Genomic DNA, 17956 nt, shown 5'->3' on the forward strand with positions numbered 1-17956 from the left:
GGTTGTTTCAGAAGGTAGTTCTGTTGCTGTGCAGTAGAACAACTAGATTTGAGTGCTGTAGCACCTTCAAACCAACAGGATTTCCAGAATGTAAGCTGTCTAGAATCAAAACTCCCTTCATCAAACAAAAGGAGCTTTGACTCTCAAAAGCTTGTACGAAAATCTTGTTAGTCCATAAGGTTTTACTAGTCTCAAAAAGTTACTGAACCACTTTGGAATGCAGAAATTGACTCCTGCATTTACCTAAAGCTTGTTGAATATGGGGTACTCTAGATGACAATCTGTTTTTCCTCCTCCTATCAAGACATGTTAATGAACATCATCAGAAGCTGTTATTTAATGTTTATAATCTTTTTTTAACAGTTTGACGTTCAAAAACTAAGGATCTACTGTGATCCAGAGCAAAACAATCGAGAAACAGCTTGTGAGATACCTGGCTTTGTGAGTATGGGCAAATAAGGATTGATCTATGTCCCTTAATCAAACTTCAATAGGGGAGGAGGGGCTTCCTGAAATAACTTGTTCATTTCTTAAATAAACAACCTGCCTAGGAATTCTAAAAATGTAAGCTGCTTTTACTTGGACATAGTGTGCAGAAATGCCATTGGGATGTATGTTTCTCTGTTGCTTTTTACTGTAAGATGATGTTGGACCTCTTTTTCTGAAGATTTTAAAATCTGAAACACCTGTAACAACACTTGACTTTGGGTGATTGAATAGTGTAGGCCAGGGGTCTTCAAACTATGGCCCTCCAGATGTTCATGGACTACAATTCCCATCAGCCCCTGCCAGCATGGCCAAGTGGCAGGGCTGATGGGAATTGTAGTTCATGAACATCTGGGAGGCCATAGTTTGAAGACCCCTGGTGTAGGCTTTCTGTTGCATGCATATATAATTGGATTCAAACATACTTTTTGTAGCCTTTCTGAATTTTTGTTTTTGTTTTTATTCCAGAATGGAGAGGTAGGCAAAAGCACATCTATCCATATTGACTTAAAGGTAGTATCTATCCTTTTTCTTTCTCTTTCGTAAATTCAGCATCATTCCATCAAGTAAGAATATGCTGTTTTGTCTGGGGAAGTGAGTTATTTTCAAACCATCTGTGTTGTTGGGCATAGAATGTCTTAAAAAAAACCCAAATAGTATTATGAAACTCCTGTTCAATTGTATTATTTTGAATTTGGCACACAGGCCTGTATTCCCTTACTCAGAATAAAAATATTTTCATGGGTAATGGTATTTAGTTCATGAGTTATTGAAACTAAATTGATGATGGCAGGAAAGGAAGGCTATAAGTATTTCAGGAAAACTGATGTTTTATTTTTGTTTTTATTCAAAAAATACATATTTAAGAATAAGATTTATGTTGCCAATTGCTGAGCACATTCCAGTAACTTTTAATGATTATAGTGGAAATCAGAGGAGAAAATGGTTTGGATTCCACAAAGAATGTTTGCAGATTGAAGAGGAGGTTTGCATCTTCCCCTGCCCTGTACACCTCCTACTCCTCTCCAAATGTTCATGGGGATCCCCATTCCCACAAGAATATCATTTAGATGAGCATTTTGGGCTGTAGTGGGAGGGGGAAGCAGGAGATGAGTTCCCTGCCATCTATAGAAATCTTCTGCCAGGCTTACATTGGCAGAAGTGGTTAAGAGCAGCACAGGCGTAGTGGTTAAGAGCAGGTGCATTCTAATCTGGAGGAACCGGGTTTGATTCCCAGCTCTGCCACCTGAGCTGTGGAGGCTTATCTGGGGAATTCAGATTAGCCTGTGCACTCCCACACACGCCAGCTGGGTGACCTTGGGCTAGTCACAGCTTTTTGGAGCTCTCTCAGCCCCACCCACCGGGTGTTTGCTGTGAGGGGAAGGGCAAGGAGATTGTAAGCCCCCTTGAGTTTCCTACAGGAGAGAAAGGGGGGGGATATAAATCCAAACTCCTCCTCCTCCTCCTCCTCCTCCTCCTCCTTCTAGTACAAATATTAGAATCATGACATTGCTGTTGGGCCAGAAAATATAAATTGTTTATGCATGTACATCTTGAATTTTCGGTAGTGTTTGAATGGACCTAGTGATGTTGGATCTACACCAATTCCATGTATGTGCCCTCCAGGAAAACCAGGACCTTCAGGTCCAAAGGTGAGTAGAGGTTCTATTTAATGTATGACTAGGTGCTTTGATAGTACAATTAACCATAAAGCAGCTAACTTTAAAGAAGTGGTTTTAAAACATAAGTATACTGAACCTTCATCTCATTATCAACCATGACTATTTTATTTAGTGTCCCATGAATACCCTGGAAATTGGAGGGAGAGATGTATATTTGGAGTAGGAGATACCAAAAAGTTGGGATCTGACTTTTGGGAATAAATACTTAATGCTTGGGCTTATACTTGGCCCCACAAGGGTTATGGCAAGGATAACTGGAAAGCTATATTGGTATGTTTAAATCATCAGTCCAGGATTTACATTCCTTGTCAGGAGAAATCATTGGGCCTTTCCCCACTTTCGTCCTTCCCCTCTATGCCGCGCGCTGCTCTCAGCGCGCAGCATCCCAGGCGCACGCCCGGCCGTCCCCATGACCCCGCACTCTGCGCGGGGCCATCAAAAGGCGCCGTTGAGAAGAGCGCCTAGGATGCTGCGCCCTGAGGGGCGCGACAGCAACAGCTTCGGGGCAGCTGCGCTGTTGCCACCCCTCTCAGTGGGGAGTGCCGAGGGACCCCGCGCTACTCTCCTCGAGTAGCGCGGGGCTTAAGGGTAGTGGGGAAAGGCCCATTGGGTTTATCAGTATAGTGTCTTATCCTGCCCTGGTTACTCACCTTCAGGAAGTACACTCAAGATCAGTAGATCATTGGATGAGTCACCTTGATCAGATGGAATTCCAGTAGACCACTGAGACCTCACCTCCCTGCCCCACTGGCCTAGCAACCATACAGAAAAAATTGGAGGGCAGAGCTGTGTCAGATTTCCACCACCAGCTTCATCCAACCATGTATCAGTAGTATACTCTATGTCAGTTTCTCCCTTCAGGATTAAATCCTGAATGACTGTTGTTTTTCCATTTACTGAACTGGCGTACAGGATATTAAGGCCAAGGAATATTAAGGCCCTGAGATATCTGAAAAGTGAAGGGGAAATTTTGAATAGTAATGTGCTGTTCTGGTTTGAAAGGTGGATTTACAGTCTGAGTCTACAACCTAGCCATACCCAGCTTTGTCAACGTCAAAATCAAAAGCTTCCTCCTTGAGTTGTGAAAGTTATTCAAAACCAGATTGGTGCATACGAATTGTGGAATGACTGCTTGCTTGTGTGTGTATGTATAAACTGGCTAGAAATGTCATGCATTAACATGCTATTTGATCTGGTATGTCAGCTGATTGTAAGAATAGCTTCTAATTGAAATTGAGTTACAGCATTGAAGACAGTGATTTGAATGATTTATATTTTATCTAACGGAATTATGTCTGATCTATTGTGCCCTTCCTTTCTTCATTCAAGTCAAGGGTGATGTACATAGTTCTGTTCTCAATCTGTAAAGTCGGTTATGCTGAAAGACTTTGTCTGGCATGACTGGTGTGGATTTTAGCTAGTTCTTCTAAGCCCAAGTCCAGTACTCTAACCATTTTACCCTGCGAGCTTCAGTGATAAAAAATGCATCTGAAAGATTGAGGCCCAGCAGCTTAGGCAAGGACTTAGACTGCTGCTTATAACAGCCAACCTTTGTTTGGCGCTACACATTAATTTGAAATGTGTATCATGATACTGCTATGTTTTCTCGAGGACAGTGATCCTATTTCAACTAACCATCTGAAAACCTCCCCCTCCAGCATGCATCACAACATCATCTCCTCAAAATGTTTTTAATTATGTGTACTATAAAAGACTGTAACTTCTTAAATATCAAGCTGAAGGCCATATTTTGCGAAAATATTATAAAAGTGCAAACATGTCTCACGTATTGTCAAGAACAGATCTAATCATACAGCACCTTTTGGCTTTAATGAATTGATGTGAGTATAATAATAGTGCATTCTGTTCTTGGTTGCGGAGTAATTAATATAGCAAATGTACACAACCTGATAAAAGTGTAGATAAAGCTTTATTCAGGAACTATTCATTTGATAGTGAAGAGGAGAGACAGAGGTAGTGTTCTAACCATGCCACTAACTAAGAGAAGGGGAAAGAACATAAGAACATAAGATCTAGCCTGCTGGATCAGACCAGAGTCCATCTAGTCCAGCACTCTGCTACTCGCAGTGGCCCACCAGGTGCTTTGGGGAGCTCACATGCAGGATGTGAAAGCAATGGCCTTCTGCTGCTGCTGCTCCTGAGCACCTGGTCTGCTAAGGCATTTGCAATCTCAGATCAAGGAGGATCAAGATTGGTAGCCATAGATCGACTTCTCCTCCATAAATCTGTCAAAGCCCTTTTTAAAGTTATCCAGGTTGGTGGCCATCACCACCTCCTGTGACATCGTATTCCAAACACCAATCACACGTTGCGTGAAGAAGTGTTTCCTTTTATTAGTCCTAATTCTTCCCCCCAGCATTTTCAATGAATGCCCCCTGGTTCTAGTATTGTGAGAAAGAGAGAAAAAAATTCTCTCTGTCAACATTTTCTACCCCATGCATAATTTTATAGACTTCAATCATATCCCCCCTCAGACATCTCCTCTCCAAACTAAAGAGTCTGCACGCTGCAGCCTCTCCTCATAAGGAAGGTGCTCCAATTCCTCAATCATCCTCGTTGCCCTTCTCTGCACTTTTTCGATCTCTTTGATATCCTTTTTGAGATGTGGCGACCAGAACTGAACACAGCACTCCAAGTGCGGTCGCACCACGGCTTTATATATGGGCATGACAATCTTTGCAGTTTTATTATCAACTCCTTTCCTAATTATCCCCAGCATAGAGTTTGCCTTTTTCACAGCTGCCATGCATGGAGTTGACATTCCCATGGAACTATCAACTAAGATGCTCAAATACCTTTCCTGGTCTGTGACTGATAGCACTGACCTTTGTAGCGTGTATGTAAAGAAAGAAAGAAAGAAAGAAAGAAAGAAAGAAAGAAAGAAAGAAAGAAAGAAAGAAAAACTTTCAAAAAGCAGGGAATTGCCTGAACAATAACACTCTGGGAAACAGACAAGGAATGACACTTAAACAGGATAGAAGGTGCTGATGTCACCATCCTGAATAATTGTCTCCTTGCTGTCCTCTGCAGGGTTTTCTTCTTTTTTGTACACCTGACGTTTCCTATTCTAACAGGTTTTAATGTCTGTCTTTAACATGTATGGTCTTCTTTCCAGGGCAGTCCGGGGCAACCTGGGAATCATGGCTTACCTGGAGAACCTGGTCAAGATGGTAAGCCTGTGAGTACTAAAAACTTAGTTATATATAGTATGCTTAATGTGCACTTGGCATTGAAACCTTGTCAGAAGAGTATTAAAAGTGATAAATGTTCCTCATGAATTTAAGCAATCATTAATGGATTTTGACTAGTTGAATTCTTCAGATTGCAAATGGATTTTGACTAGTTGAATTCTTCAGATCAGATTGCAAATCTGAGATCAGTTAAACCAGTTTTGATGATGCATAGTTTGTGTTTTTGGGAAATGGGTGTGGCCTATCACGAAAGGTATGGTGACTAATATGTAAATTTGGTGAAATTTGGATGAAGCTGTTTCCTAGTTTCTTTACTAGGCGATGAACTATGTGGGTTACACAATGAGTTTAGAGATATTGAAACTGTAAATCCTGTTACAGCATCAGGCTTGCAAGTGGTATGTGATCAAGTTCCTGCTCTTAGGATGAGACAGCAGAGACATTTGCATTCAAAACAACACCAGTTAATTTAGTGAGAAGCTAGCTACAGGGATAAGAGCTAATGATTTCAAGACACGGGTGCCTGTGCAGTCTGCAAGTATAACCAACAAGCAGAAGCCATCAGGGTTTACCTCGTGAGACTAAACCAATTTCTGAAAATATCAAAGGGCTGTTCCATTACAGCATATACAATAAATACACCACAAGCTCACCTGCAGTTTTTAAATATGCTTGACATTCCAACTTCAGACAACCATTTGGAGCACATAAAATTCAGGGATGTGGTACACCTGTTCCACACTAGCAAGGTCAGCATCAAACAGGTGCACCTCACCCCCAAACTACAGGGGGAGTTTGGGTGTGTGGTGAGCCCAGCTGAATGCTTCAGAGCACAGTTGCTCTCAGAGGCTGAGGGTCAACACCCAGGACACGTGCCCTTCCTTATCCCAGGTATGCCTGTGACAGAATACAGCATAATGTAATTCAGAATCACAGCCAGGAGACCCACAAGAGTCATGGGGGAAAGGAAATCCTTTCTCCCTTGCAGATCTGCAGTTTCGCCACTGCTGCCTGCTCCTTGCCATACCTTTTGCCTGCACACCAACATTGTCCTTGCCCTGCTGCCGCCAGTGCCAGTGCCAGCGTTTCTATTATACTAGGAAGAAACTTGAATGACCATGATCTCCCAAGATCCTTGGGCACACAATAAGGAAGCAATCAGGAGGCAGGAAAGCAGATAAATGCTAGCAAACTCTTCATCTGGCTTAATGCTTGGAACTGCAACATGTGAGTGTATTAACACATGAAGGTGCCTTACACTGAATCAGACCAGTGGTCCATCAAAGTCAATATTTTTCTGTTCAGATTGGCAGCCCCTATCCAAGTTCTTAGAGGTTTTTCACATCACCAACTACCTGATTCTTTCTATCTTTTTAAAAATGGAGATGCTGGGGATTGAACCTGGGGCCTTCTGCATGCCCAGCAAATGCTCTACCGCTGAGCCATGGCCCCTCCTCTATCCCAGGAAAATACTAAAAATTATGCCTTGTTCCTCTTTGTTCTGGCAAAAAGGGGAAGTATCATTAATTTTGGAACCATCCCCAGTGAGAAAAGATGTAATAAAAGGAGATTGTAAATGGTTAAAATAAGGTGTGTTAACTACGTAAAAAGAGGCCTGTGGTGCAGAGTGGTAAATGGTAGGACTGCAGTCCAAGCTTTCCTCATGACCTGAGTTCGATCACAGTGGAAATCAGTTTCAGGTAGCCGGCTCAAGGTTAATTCAGCTTTCCCATCCTTCTGAAATTGGTAAAATAAGCAGCCAGCTTTCTGTGGGTAAAGTGTAGATGAATGGGGAAGGTAGTGGCAAACCACCCCATAAAGCGGTCTGCCAAGTAAAAGTTGTAATGTTATATCACACAGGTACTTTCACAGGGGAGTCCCTGGTACTTGCACAGAGGATCTAATTAACAGCAAATTAAAATGCTGATAATGGAATTACAAAGCCTTTTGGAACTTCAAGACATTCATCTCTTTTTAACTTTTAACAGAATCTAATTTTAGTTCTGCAGTTCTTAGAATGATTCTACAAATCCCAGTAAAAATAAGTGCTTGTTAAGCAACATGATCTATATTATTGCTGTTGCTATCCAAGACAACTGTCACAGTGCAAACTGCTATTTTTTAAAATTAATTAAAACACTTCAAATTCTGTTTCAGGTGTGAGGCTTAAATTTTTGGTGACAGATACTCATTGGGTTTCTGTATCTCATCTTTATAGAAAGTTTTAGAGAAATGCTTGCTTGATATGAATAGAATAGAATAGAATAGAATAGAATAGAATAGAATAGAATAGAATCTTTATTGGCCAAGTGTGATTGGACACACAAGGAATTTGTCTCCGGTGCCACTTACATAGAGACTTCCATGTTGCACTTTATAAAAATGACCAAATTTTCTATTGCGGGTATTGTGGGTTATTGCGGCTATTGTGGGTAACCTTCCCACTCAGGTAACCTTGGACCCAAACAACTAAAATAAAACACCAGACAACCTTTTGTGTGGGTAATAACATTGGCCACAGTCGAAGAGATTTATTGACAGAAAGCATAGGAAGGCAAAATGGCGCAGCATGGGGAGGTGATCGAACCTCTGGGCAGCCCGAGTGTCTCCCAGAGAAACCAATTCCTCCAGCCCGCCTGCTGGAGGAATCAACTGTAGTGGAAGATTGAAGTAAGGCAGTCCAGACTGGTGAGAGAATTCCATGTTGTACTTTATAAAAATGACCAAATTTCCTATTTTGGTTGCTAAGCTGCATTTTGGCCATGTTCATCTGGATAACAGATGGTTGAAATTATTGTGGTGGTTCCCCTTGGATGCTGACACTATGCTAGTAAGAAGAGAAGTAATACCAAAAATACACTTATTCCATGTTGTGAAGATTGCGTTGGGTTAAAGTCCAAGAATTTGAGAAAGAGATTTTGGAGTAGGTTTCAAAGAGCACTAATAGCTAATGGAACTGGCAACAAATTTCAAAAACCATGGTTTCAAGGTTTTATCAAGGCTTATTTATAAATCTATAATTTCACCCAGATACTAGACAAAAGAATATCTGTTTGTGAATTATTTCTTACAATTTAAAGCAGTCCTTAAAAAAAAAGAATGATGATAATACAAAAAACACACACCCTACCTGGAAGAAGAAATAAAGTGACAGAGGTAGGAGGAGGGGTGGAAATTGTGTGTGGATGCAATATCTGTATCCTTTGGAGACTTCTATCGTGGCTGGTGATGAAGCTGCTGTTTCTGAAGATATGGCTCTGTTGGCTGTTAGGTAGTGGGTGGGGTGTCAGATTTGCACTGGATTGGCTCCAATGTTCATCTGTCCTCATGAGTCACACTGTGCACCACATTAGTCACGGCCCTGTCTGCACTTCATCCAGAGGCTATCATAGAACTTGTGGGGCAGGTGCCGCTTGCACTGTGGCTTGAGTGAGGTCAGTTCCAGGTTTTTCCGTGGCACATTCTAGAGCTTAATTTGTGTCAGGGATCAGCCACAATAATGCACTAGAACCTGTAAAGATAGGTTGGAAAAGCCTTTGAACAAGTACTGAGTTCATTTCTTTTATTACTTGGTAATAATAAGAGTTCCTGAACATCAGGGCTCAATGAACGTGTCTCTTGATCCAGAGGGTGTAATTTTTCCAGATATAGTTGAACTTCACTATCTTTCTACACTTGAAATGTAAACAATGCCCATAGTATTCCTGCTTCTCCCATTCTCTGTTTTTCCAGTTCTTAGCAGTTAGAGCAGGAGTGGAGCATGCACCAGCCATGCACTGAGTCAGGTAGCTTTGAAAGAGCCATCATGGTATAGCAGTTAGAATATCAGGCTAGAATCTGGGAGACCCAAGTTTGAATACCCATTCTACCATGGAAGCTTGCTGGGTGATCTTGTAAATAAAGACATATGTGTGTGTTGAACTGTTGCTGAACTCACAAAATTAAAAGATGTTTCTTTGCAGAAACACAGAATTGCCTACTAAGTTACATTGGATAAAAATGACATGAAATGTGGATCCATTCTCATTTACATAATTGGCATATCAAAATAAGTTTCTTCATGCTATGACTCTTTGGAAAGGTGAAAAATAATCTACGGTTATCTAATATACTTCAGGTGATTAGGTAAAGTGCTACATGTTGCAAACCTTACAAAAATGTGGAAAATTGACTTTTTCTTTGATTTATGCCTTATGCCACAAAAGCAGCAATGGATAGAGACATTATTGGTACTAGTTATTTGTAGGGGATTTTTATTAGCTTTCCAACAGTAATTAAAAAATTTTAATTGGTCACATGATTCATGAATTATAGCTCAAATTAGAAAATGTAGTATACTAAAAAGTTTAGCATTCTGTTCATTTATCATCAGGAGGCAGGCTCCAGCAGTAATTGGGAAAACTTAAAAGCACCTATTTTTATGAATTTTTCCTTTCTAGGTAAATACATCTTCTACAGCGGTCTTGCAAAAATAAGTTATTGAACTGTTTTTTGAATAAGTGATATTGACAATATTACAGGGATAGATTCTTATTTAAAATGATGGCATGATTTTAATAGCAAAGCAAAGAGACTAGTCACGATCTTGTCACTTGAGGAGGGGAGGAAGCGGTCTGAGGATGCAGAAGGAGACACAGAAAACCCCACTATGTGGGTAAAATTTGGTCACAGTCGTTTTATTGGCATGCTGGAAAAAGGAAGCAGAGGTGCAGCATAGGGGACGGATCCAGCACTGGGCAGCACGTCTGCTGTGCCCCATAATAACTTTCCCGCGGTCCAATGCATGGGGGAAAACACCAGCGTCCGAAGTAGCACGATAGTGGGAGCCATGGCCTCTGAATGAACTGCTTGCTGCCAAGGGGTGCGAGTCACCAGCAGCCTCCACCTGGGCATATGGTTCACAGGCTTACTCCACCCCCAGGACTCTTATGGAGGCCCCCACCAAATGGGAAGGGCCGGCATCTAGGCTCCTCCTCCCCTGAATGGACCAGTCCCATGCACAACCCACCAGGCTGTGAAATGCAAATAACAACAACAATCACAGTAACCAGAATGCCAACAACAAAAAACTCAGACCCATGAGGGAGGGGGTGGGAGAAATCGTCGGATGAGAGGAGGTGTGAGATGGCCTGGCCTGCCCATATAAGGCACATCACTCGCTCACACCGGCAGCTGTACAGCCCAGACCCATTCTGGGCTGGATGCCAGTGCTGAACCCGCTCCTCTCCCTGCCCCAACCTTGGGCAGCAATGACAGCCAAGGTAAATATCATCCATTCTTTATTGTTGTCACTAGGATGTTTATTATTTACAAAACAAAAGGAAAAAAAACACCCTTTCTTTAACTTGCCAATTGCACTGTAGGCCATTTGCACAGCTCAGATTTTATATGCCTGATGCAGATGTAAGGCTGCCAGAATTCACATCACAGTTAAATAGTTAATGTGGGCTTTTGTGTTTACCTGCTTCTTCCTTGTTTTGCTCAGATTCCTTGTTCCTTCCTTTCTTGGTCTTATCTGTGGTGTAGAATTACATCAGACCCATGCTAATTGGGTTGTTCATCCTAAATTCAGTTTGAAATTAGTCTTTGAAGTAGGTTTGCAAATCTGGGTAAGAGCCCTACTTAGTGCTAGTTCAAACATGGTGCTAAACTTTGGTTAAAGCTGGTGAAGGAAGGAGGGAAATTTTGTGGAAGAGGAGAGAAGGAAATCGATAATTGTGAGCCCGAGGTTTGCTCTAGACCTGTACTATGCCACACAGTAAACAAAACTACATTAGCCTCAGTCAAAGAGACTTACTGTCTACTTTCTGAAGGTTTTCCTCTACAATTCAATTTGGCTACTACACCAGTTACTTTCCTTGCCAGGAAGGATATTTACTTTTTACAGCACTACAAGGTTGGGCTTCCTGAAATCGTTGGGATAAATTCTGTGTGTTGGTTCAGAGATCAAGAATGTGACAGTTTTGAGAATTATAGAAATATTGCAAATGTGAGTTCTGGTTTTTAGCCGTTCCAGAAGTTTGATGTGATTAACTGCCTGGAACATAGACAGTGAATTGCCCACTTCCATTCAATTCCCCCTGTCCCAGCCCTGGTTACTGATTTAGAGTGGAAAATACCCCCTGGTATTTAAATCTTGGATTAGTGATACAATACCACTGATTTGTTAAAAAAGGTAAATGACAGAGTACATTGCTGGTGGCATTATTATCCACACATCAGCTGCAGTTTTTTATTCAACTTCCTAGCACAGTAACATAAATCATAACATAATGATCCATAGAGGAAAAATAAACCATTTCTCTGTAGCTTTGTAATTTGGCACTTGTGTATATTTTCTGCAGATGAGTCACAAGTTACCAAGTTGAACATCTTTTTGAATATAGAAAAGTTATTTTTCCTAGGAAATATTTTCTAGAAAAGAAAAGGGGTTTAAAAATCAGAAATGGAGGCAGTTAAAACCTGCCATTTCCTGCCATTGGCCCTGTTCAAGTTAGTCTTAACTAAGACCTCTTGAAAGCAATAGAACAGATTAGCTGTGGTTTTTGTATTGCTTTTGATGAGTCACTTAATAAAGAACCTTCAATCCATGTTCAGTGTACTCCTGCATGTGAGATCCCAAAGGCACCTGGTGGGCCACTGCAAGTAGCATAGTGCTGGGCTAGATGGACTCTGGTCTGATCCAGCAGGCTCTTTCTTATGTTCTTATGAATTTTACTGGGTGAAACATCAAAATCCACTTGCAAAGAGGCACTACAGTGCATTGAACATGGATTGAAACTGCATTAATCAGTGTTTCAGTCTGGATTAACTTTAGATCAAGGCAGCTGTGTTCTAGCATGAAGTTCTTAAAGCAGCTGTTTTGAAGTGGCTGAGATGCCGCATAGAACATGATCATCTTTTGTTTTACTAACTAACTGTCCTGCCTCTGAACACTTTAGCTTATGATCCAGAGAGTAAGCACCACTGAGTTGACCTGCTTATGATTGCTCACTTGTGTGATATCAGAGATGTCCACTGGCATTAGTGGAAATGTGCCATAGAAACAGATGGGGTTATAGCAGGCTTGTGTCCTGATGTTAATGCGAGTTAATGGTGTCAACAGCCAGACAACATATAGAGGATACAGTTTCCACCTTGCAGCTTCTCACCCCACTCTCATATTTTAGGATTCTAACAGTAGCCGATCTTAACTCTCCAAAACATTTTATAAATCCCAGCCAGATAGCTCAATTGATGGGATACACCATATGGGTCTGTATCTTCTGCATCAGATTGAATGTGTAGAGCACACACAGGAGGACATCTTTGCTCTTGGTGGAAACAGTCGGTCCCCAGGCCAGGCAGGTGCTGACTTTCAGTTACTTCATTATTGTACTGACCAGGTTATTTGGCTATAAAATTGCAGTAATAGTTTGGAATGTCAGAAAGCCATGCAATTTGGAGGCAGGGAGAGAACAGTATAGTTTCTTAATAGGAACTCAGGAAGAATATGAAAACGTCTTCCACTGGTTAATTGAAATGAATATGTACAAACTCAGATTTCTTTTCTTATGTGAAGCATTTGACATCCAGAGGAGATGTGAACCAGTTTTGCATCTTGCATCCTTCATGGAATTTTATAAATGTTTATTCTTGGCTTCTAGTGTCCAGTTAAGTGATTACAGCTTTGAAATGGCCTGGCACAGCTGGCTTTGCTGAGATATCCAGATGCAGACTCTACACATGGATTTTTCTCCCTAGCTTTCTTAGAAAATACCAAATGTTTCACCTGATAAAGTACTTTTTCTCCAGTGGTGCCAGCAGTGTCTTTTTACAAAGAACTGCAGGATATTGTTACTGATTTTCTGTGCGGTGTGTGTGTGTGGGAGGGGTTGCAGTCTCTGGCTTGAAGTTGAATCTTTACATGGTGTTCTTTGTATAAAAGCCAGATACATTAACAGCATTTTATAGAGAAAGGCTGGGAGTATTTTTTTTAAAGAAGCCATTTGTTTTCATTTTGTCAACAGCAAATATTCTTATTTTCTGTTGCACATGTAAGCTGTCTTTCGGCTCCCCTATTGACCAAAGTATTGATATCACTGTTACATATGTTGTCCTAGGGCCCCTCCACAATGTAGGATTCGACCTTAGTTCGATGTAGGTCCGACCCGGGTACTCCGCACAGCTGTAGTGTTCGACTCGTGTCTGTCTCTGCTCCCCCCCCCGTCAAATTTTTGAGCTTGACTGGGAGGTACAACTTCCTGGTGAACTCGGGTTGCACTCGAGCCGAAGCCGGCGGAGTGTGGAATCTTCCTTGCCCTGACTCTGCCAGTCAACCAATCACAGTGCAGTATTTCAGCCATGCGCAGAACGGGAGTCTCGTGGCAGCAGCAAGAAGCGCGCCTTTAAAAAATCCTCCTACATAGCTCCTACATCGGTAAATGAAAAAGAGGGACGTGCACTCATGTTTCCCGCAATAGAACGGCAGCCAATTGGGAATGAGGAGCGGAAGACGTGAGGAGGTAATCCCTCCCTCTGAACTCGGCTCCGGAGACATGAGCCAACTGCTGTGCGGAGTAACAGAGGAGTCAAGCTCAGGTAACGATTTCCGAAGACACGAGTTGAACCCTAATTGCCTCTGCTGTGCAGAGGGGCCCCTAGAAAAGCTTTAAATTGAGATTTAAAGGTTTGCTTGTACTTCATTAGTGTTATATGGCATTCAGTGCCTTTCTCTTCCCATATAACTAACAGCTTTTTCCTCTCTAAAAATATTATGATCGAGGAGTTAAAGAGGAAGTGTCATAGCCATCTCAAGACCATACTCGAAATTATTTAGTTGCTCATTTTGCTTTCCATAGCCAAAGAGTGCTGTGAAGTTTCACCTGATTAGTGGCAATCCCATAGGATTTTCAAGGCAGGAGATGAACACAGAGGCATTGCCTGCCTCTGTATAGCAACCTTGGATTTCCTTGGTAGTCTCCTGTCCAATTACTGATCAGGGCTGACCCTGCATAGCTTCTGAGAATTGATGAGACTGGGTTAGCCTGGACTATCTAGGTCAGGGTCAACAATCTTTAGCTACTTGTAAATATTAATATTGTGAAGGTTAAAGATGGTCAACGCACAGATTACATCACTACTACTCTTTCAGTATACGCTTTCAAGTAGATTGAAGACTGTATGCATTGTAACTGGGAATGATGGTAACTCCAGGGCCGTATCTGCATGGTCCAAATATCCTCGGTTGAGCAAGAGAAATATCCCAATTTGGCCAAGACGTTTGCACGGCTCCCAATCCTAAAGTGGGTCTGTTCCATGATATTTCCCTCATTCCAGGTTTTTCAAAAATTGCTAAAATATTGATCTTTTTCCAAAGTCCCACACTTAATCACTTCTGTGTCAAGGCCCCGAGAGCAAAACTGATTTATTTTCCCCTCACGACCGCCTGATCTCCCTGCCATACATTATGTCTCTGTCATTTCTGCTGAGTTGCAGCCCACCCTTCCCAAAACATTCCCCAAACAAGTTTTCTGCCTTTTGACAGCTCTTCCAGGAGCCAGGTAAGTGAGCCCATGTGGGAAAGCATGAGTGCACGAGTCCAGCTTACTCTTGCCAAGCGCCACTCACTAGCCGAGCCACAGCCAGCCCATTCCTGCAGCTCTTGGCTCACATTCCCAATGGGATCCTGGGATGGGATGGGAGGGGAAGCGCCTGCCTGGCAGGATGCTCTCATTCTGTGACAACCCCAAAGACCAGTCAAATATTATTGGGGGCAGGGTCTCATGCTGTGATTTCCTGGACACCTTTGAATATGGACAGGACAGAGTGCTCTGCCCAGTATTGGTCAAAAGTTTTTATTTTGTATAGTACAATGTATTGTTCACTGCACCGGCTCCTTTCCAAAGCTAGAGAAAACGTGTGTGTGTCCTGCTTGGTTTTCCTGTGGCTGCTGTGGATCCATCAATCAGAAGCATTGCCTTTGGGAGGGGGGAAGGGCCAATCAGAATGCAGCACACTGGGATGTTCGAGTATGCGTGCTGCATCTACATTGTACAAATGAAAAAAGCCAGGCTCGTGCAAAAGAAATTGGAGTATTTCCTCCTGGTCTTAACTTGATTCCTTCACAGAAATGGACACCCATGCAAAGGGAGAAACCGGGATAAAATAGATCCGGATTTTTAAATACCAAATGTAACCCGGTATAATAATGCCATGTCATCAAAGCATCTTCTAAAATAATATTTTAGTTTTCTAAAAGACCTTCACAGGTTGTAGGTTTTTAAAGATTTTTAACCTAATTAAAATCTATTCTAAATGAATTGCATTTGGTTATATATGTTTTGTGAGTTGTTTTTATTCTGAGTGTTTTTTCCTTATTACAATACTCCCCTGATGAAGCATAAGGCGGAACACATCAGGATCAGAAAGTAACAATAAAATATTGGAATTGACCCAGATCATTTAACACAGAGTAATGGTACCTTATGCAGCCATGGAATTTGATCTAAAGCTTAATCTGTGCTTTGAAATCTTCCAAACAAGCATTGTATTTAGAGAATGTTAATTTTCTGTGCAATCATATAACGTTTGTTCTTGTTGGCCAGGATAGCAGGCATTACTCTGGGAATGGCTGTTCTCTGCTTGTGGTATGTTGTGATACGGCTTTCACAGTTTGATTTTGGCCTGAGAAGTGTATGGTGGATTAATGATCCAGCCTTTAGCCTGGGAGATTGGATTAGCTGATGTGCCACAATTTTATCATCAGAACAGCAGGCATTATTCTGAGGATGGGTTCTTGATGTGTGGCTGTTCTCTGCTTCTGGTGCACTGTGATACAGCTTTCACAGTTTGATTTTGGCCAGAGGAGTGCATGGTAGATTAATGAGCTTGCATTTAGCCTTGGAAATTGAACTATGTGACCTGCCACTCTTTGAAAGTTTACTTTTTCCTAATTACCAGGTTGTTTTATGTTTTTATTCCAGTTCTTGATTGAACTTTTAACTGTGTAATTGATGGAGTGGGGTTTTTTTTATTCTCATCAGTGCACTGCTGCAGTCTCCTTTATTACCATTGCTGGAAAAGGGAACAAACGAACCATTTTTGAAACTCATTCTGTAGATTAGTGAGATATAGCACTAGACTTAGATTTAGGTCGCCAATTTTTACGTCCTATGAAAGTTGTGTTTCTAGAGATCATAATGATTTCCTAAAAATTAAATGAAATACAGAAATAGAAATTTAGTCACTGGTCAAGATCAAATCCTTCTCTACTAGAAAACACAGATGTGCTCAAAATGTCAATTTTACCAAAAAAGTATGATTTTTTTTCTAAATTACCAATAAGAAAGCCAAATATGAACCAAAAGTATATCTTTGCATTTATATAATTTACATTCACATAGCTACTTGGAAATATTGATCCAAATGCCCTTTGCAATCTACAGAGGACAGAGACAGGGTATACAGGTGTCTCTATGCTAATAGTAGAAGCATTCGACCTAAAATGGGGGAGCTAGAGTACAGAGTTTTGAAGGAGGACTTTGATATAGTGGGCATTACAGAGACATGGTGGAATGAGGAGAACCAGTGGGATGCTGTTATACCAGGCTACAGGCTCTATAGGAAGGATAGGACAGGGCGCATTGGGGGTGGAGTTGCCCTTTACATCAAAGAGAGCATAGTATCACATAAAATAGACAATGCAAGGGGAGCTGGTTTCCCTACAGAATCACTGTGGATATCAATACCAGGTGTGAAGGACAGTTTAATATTAAAGATATATTATGGAGTCCCCCCAGACCCAAAGTGCACAAGAGGATTCTGAGATGGGAAAAAGAAATTAGAGAGGCGAACAAAAAAACCGAAAATGTAGGTGGTAATGGGTGATTTTAACTATCCCCATATAAACTGGAAAAATGCATGTTCAGGTCATAGTAAGGAGAGAGCATTCCTGGATATGCTAAATGACTGTGGCTTAGAGCAGATGGTTGTGGAACCAACCAGGGAGAGGTGATCCTAAGATCTAATTCTATGTGGGACCCAGGACCTGGTGCAGGAAGTCAGTGTTGTTGAGCCGATGAGGGAACAAGCGACCACAATGCTGTCCAGATTCAGTATCTCAGCATGCGAACAGGTGGCAACTACTAATGTAGTTACATTAAGCCTTCAAGAAAGGGGAAATTTCTCAAAGATGAAGGGATAGTGTAGGAAGCTGAAAGGAAAAATCAAGAGAGTCAAAACTGTCCAGGATGCTTGGAGGTTATTTAAAACACAGTAATAAAAGCTCAGCTGGAATGTGTTCCACAGGTTAGAAAAGGCAGCACCCAGTCCAAAAGAAAGCCACCATGGTTAACAAGAGAGGTTGAGGAAATTATCAGAACAAAGAAAATGTCTTTTAGAAAATGGAAGTCGGATTTGACTGATGAAGAATATGAGGAGGGAAACACAAATGGTGGCAAAAGAGAAGCAAGTTAGCTGTAAAGAGGAGGCAAAAGTTATGAGGAGCATGGCTCTTGAACATCAAGACCAGCAACAAACAGTTCTTCAAAGTACATCAAAAGCAGGAAGCCAGCAAGGGAAGGGTAGGCCGTTAGA

General features: G+C 41.5%; 1 protein-coding gene across 5 annotated transcripts in view; it reads left to right on the plus strand.

Moving 5' to 3' along the window:
* Positions 1–17956, plus strand: part of COL21A1 (collagen type XXI alpha 1 chain) — a 124102-nt gene that overhangs the window by 42782 nt on the left and 63364 nt on the right. For all 5 annotated transcript variants that reach the window (XM_048496925.1, XM_048496935.1, XM_048496917.1 and 2 more), the window contains exons 7-10: positions 364–441; positions 955–963; positions 2055–2138; positions 5305–5367. In XM_048496925.1, the coding sequence (XP_048352882.1) occupies positions 364–441; positions 955–963; positions 2055–2138; positions 5305–5367 (234 nt within the window). The remainder of the gene's footprint in view (positions 1–363; positions 442–954; positions 964–2054; positions 2139–5304; positions 5368–17956) is intronic.

Source organism: Sphaerodactylus townsendi, linkage group LG01, assembly GCF_021028975.2.
Source record: "Sphaerodactylus townsendi isolate TG3544 linkage group LG01, MPM_Stown_v2.3, whole genome shotgun sequence".
In the NCBI taxonomy this organism is placed as follows: Eukaryota; Metazoa; Chordata; class Lepidosauria; order Squamata; family Sphaerodactylidae; genus Sphaerodactylus; species Sphaerodactylus townsendi.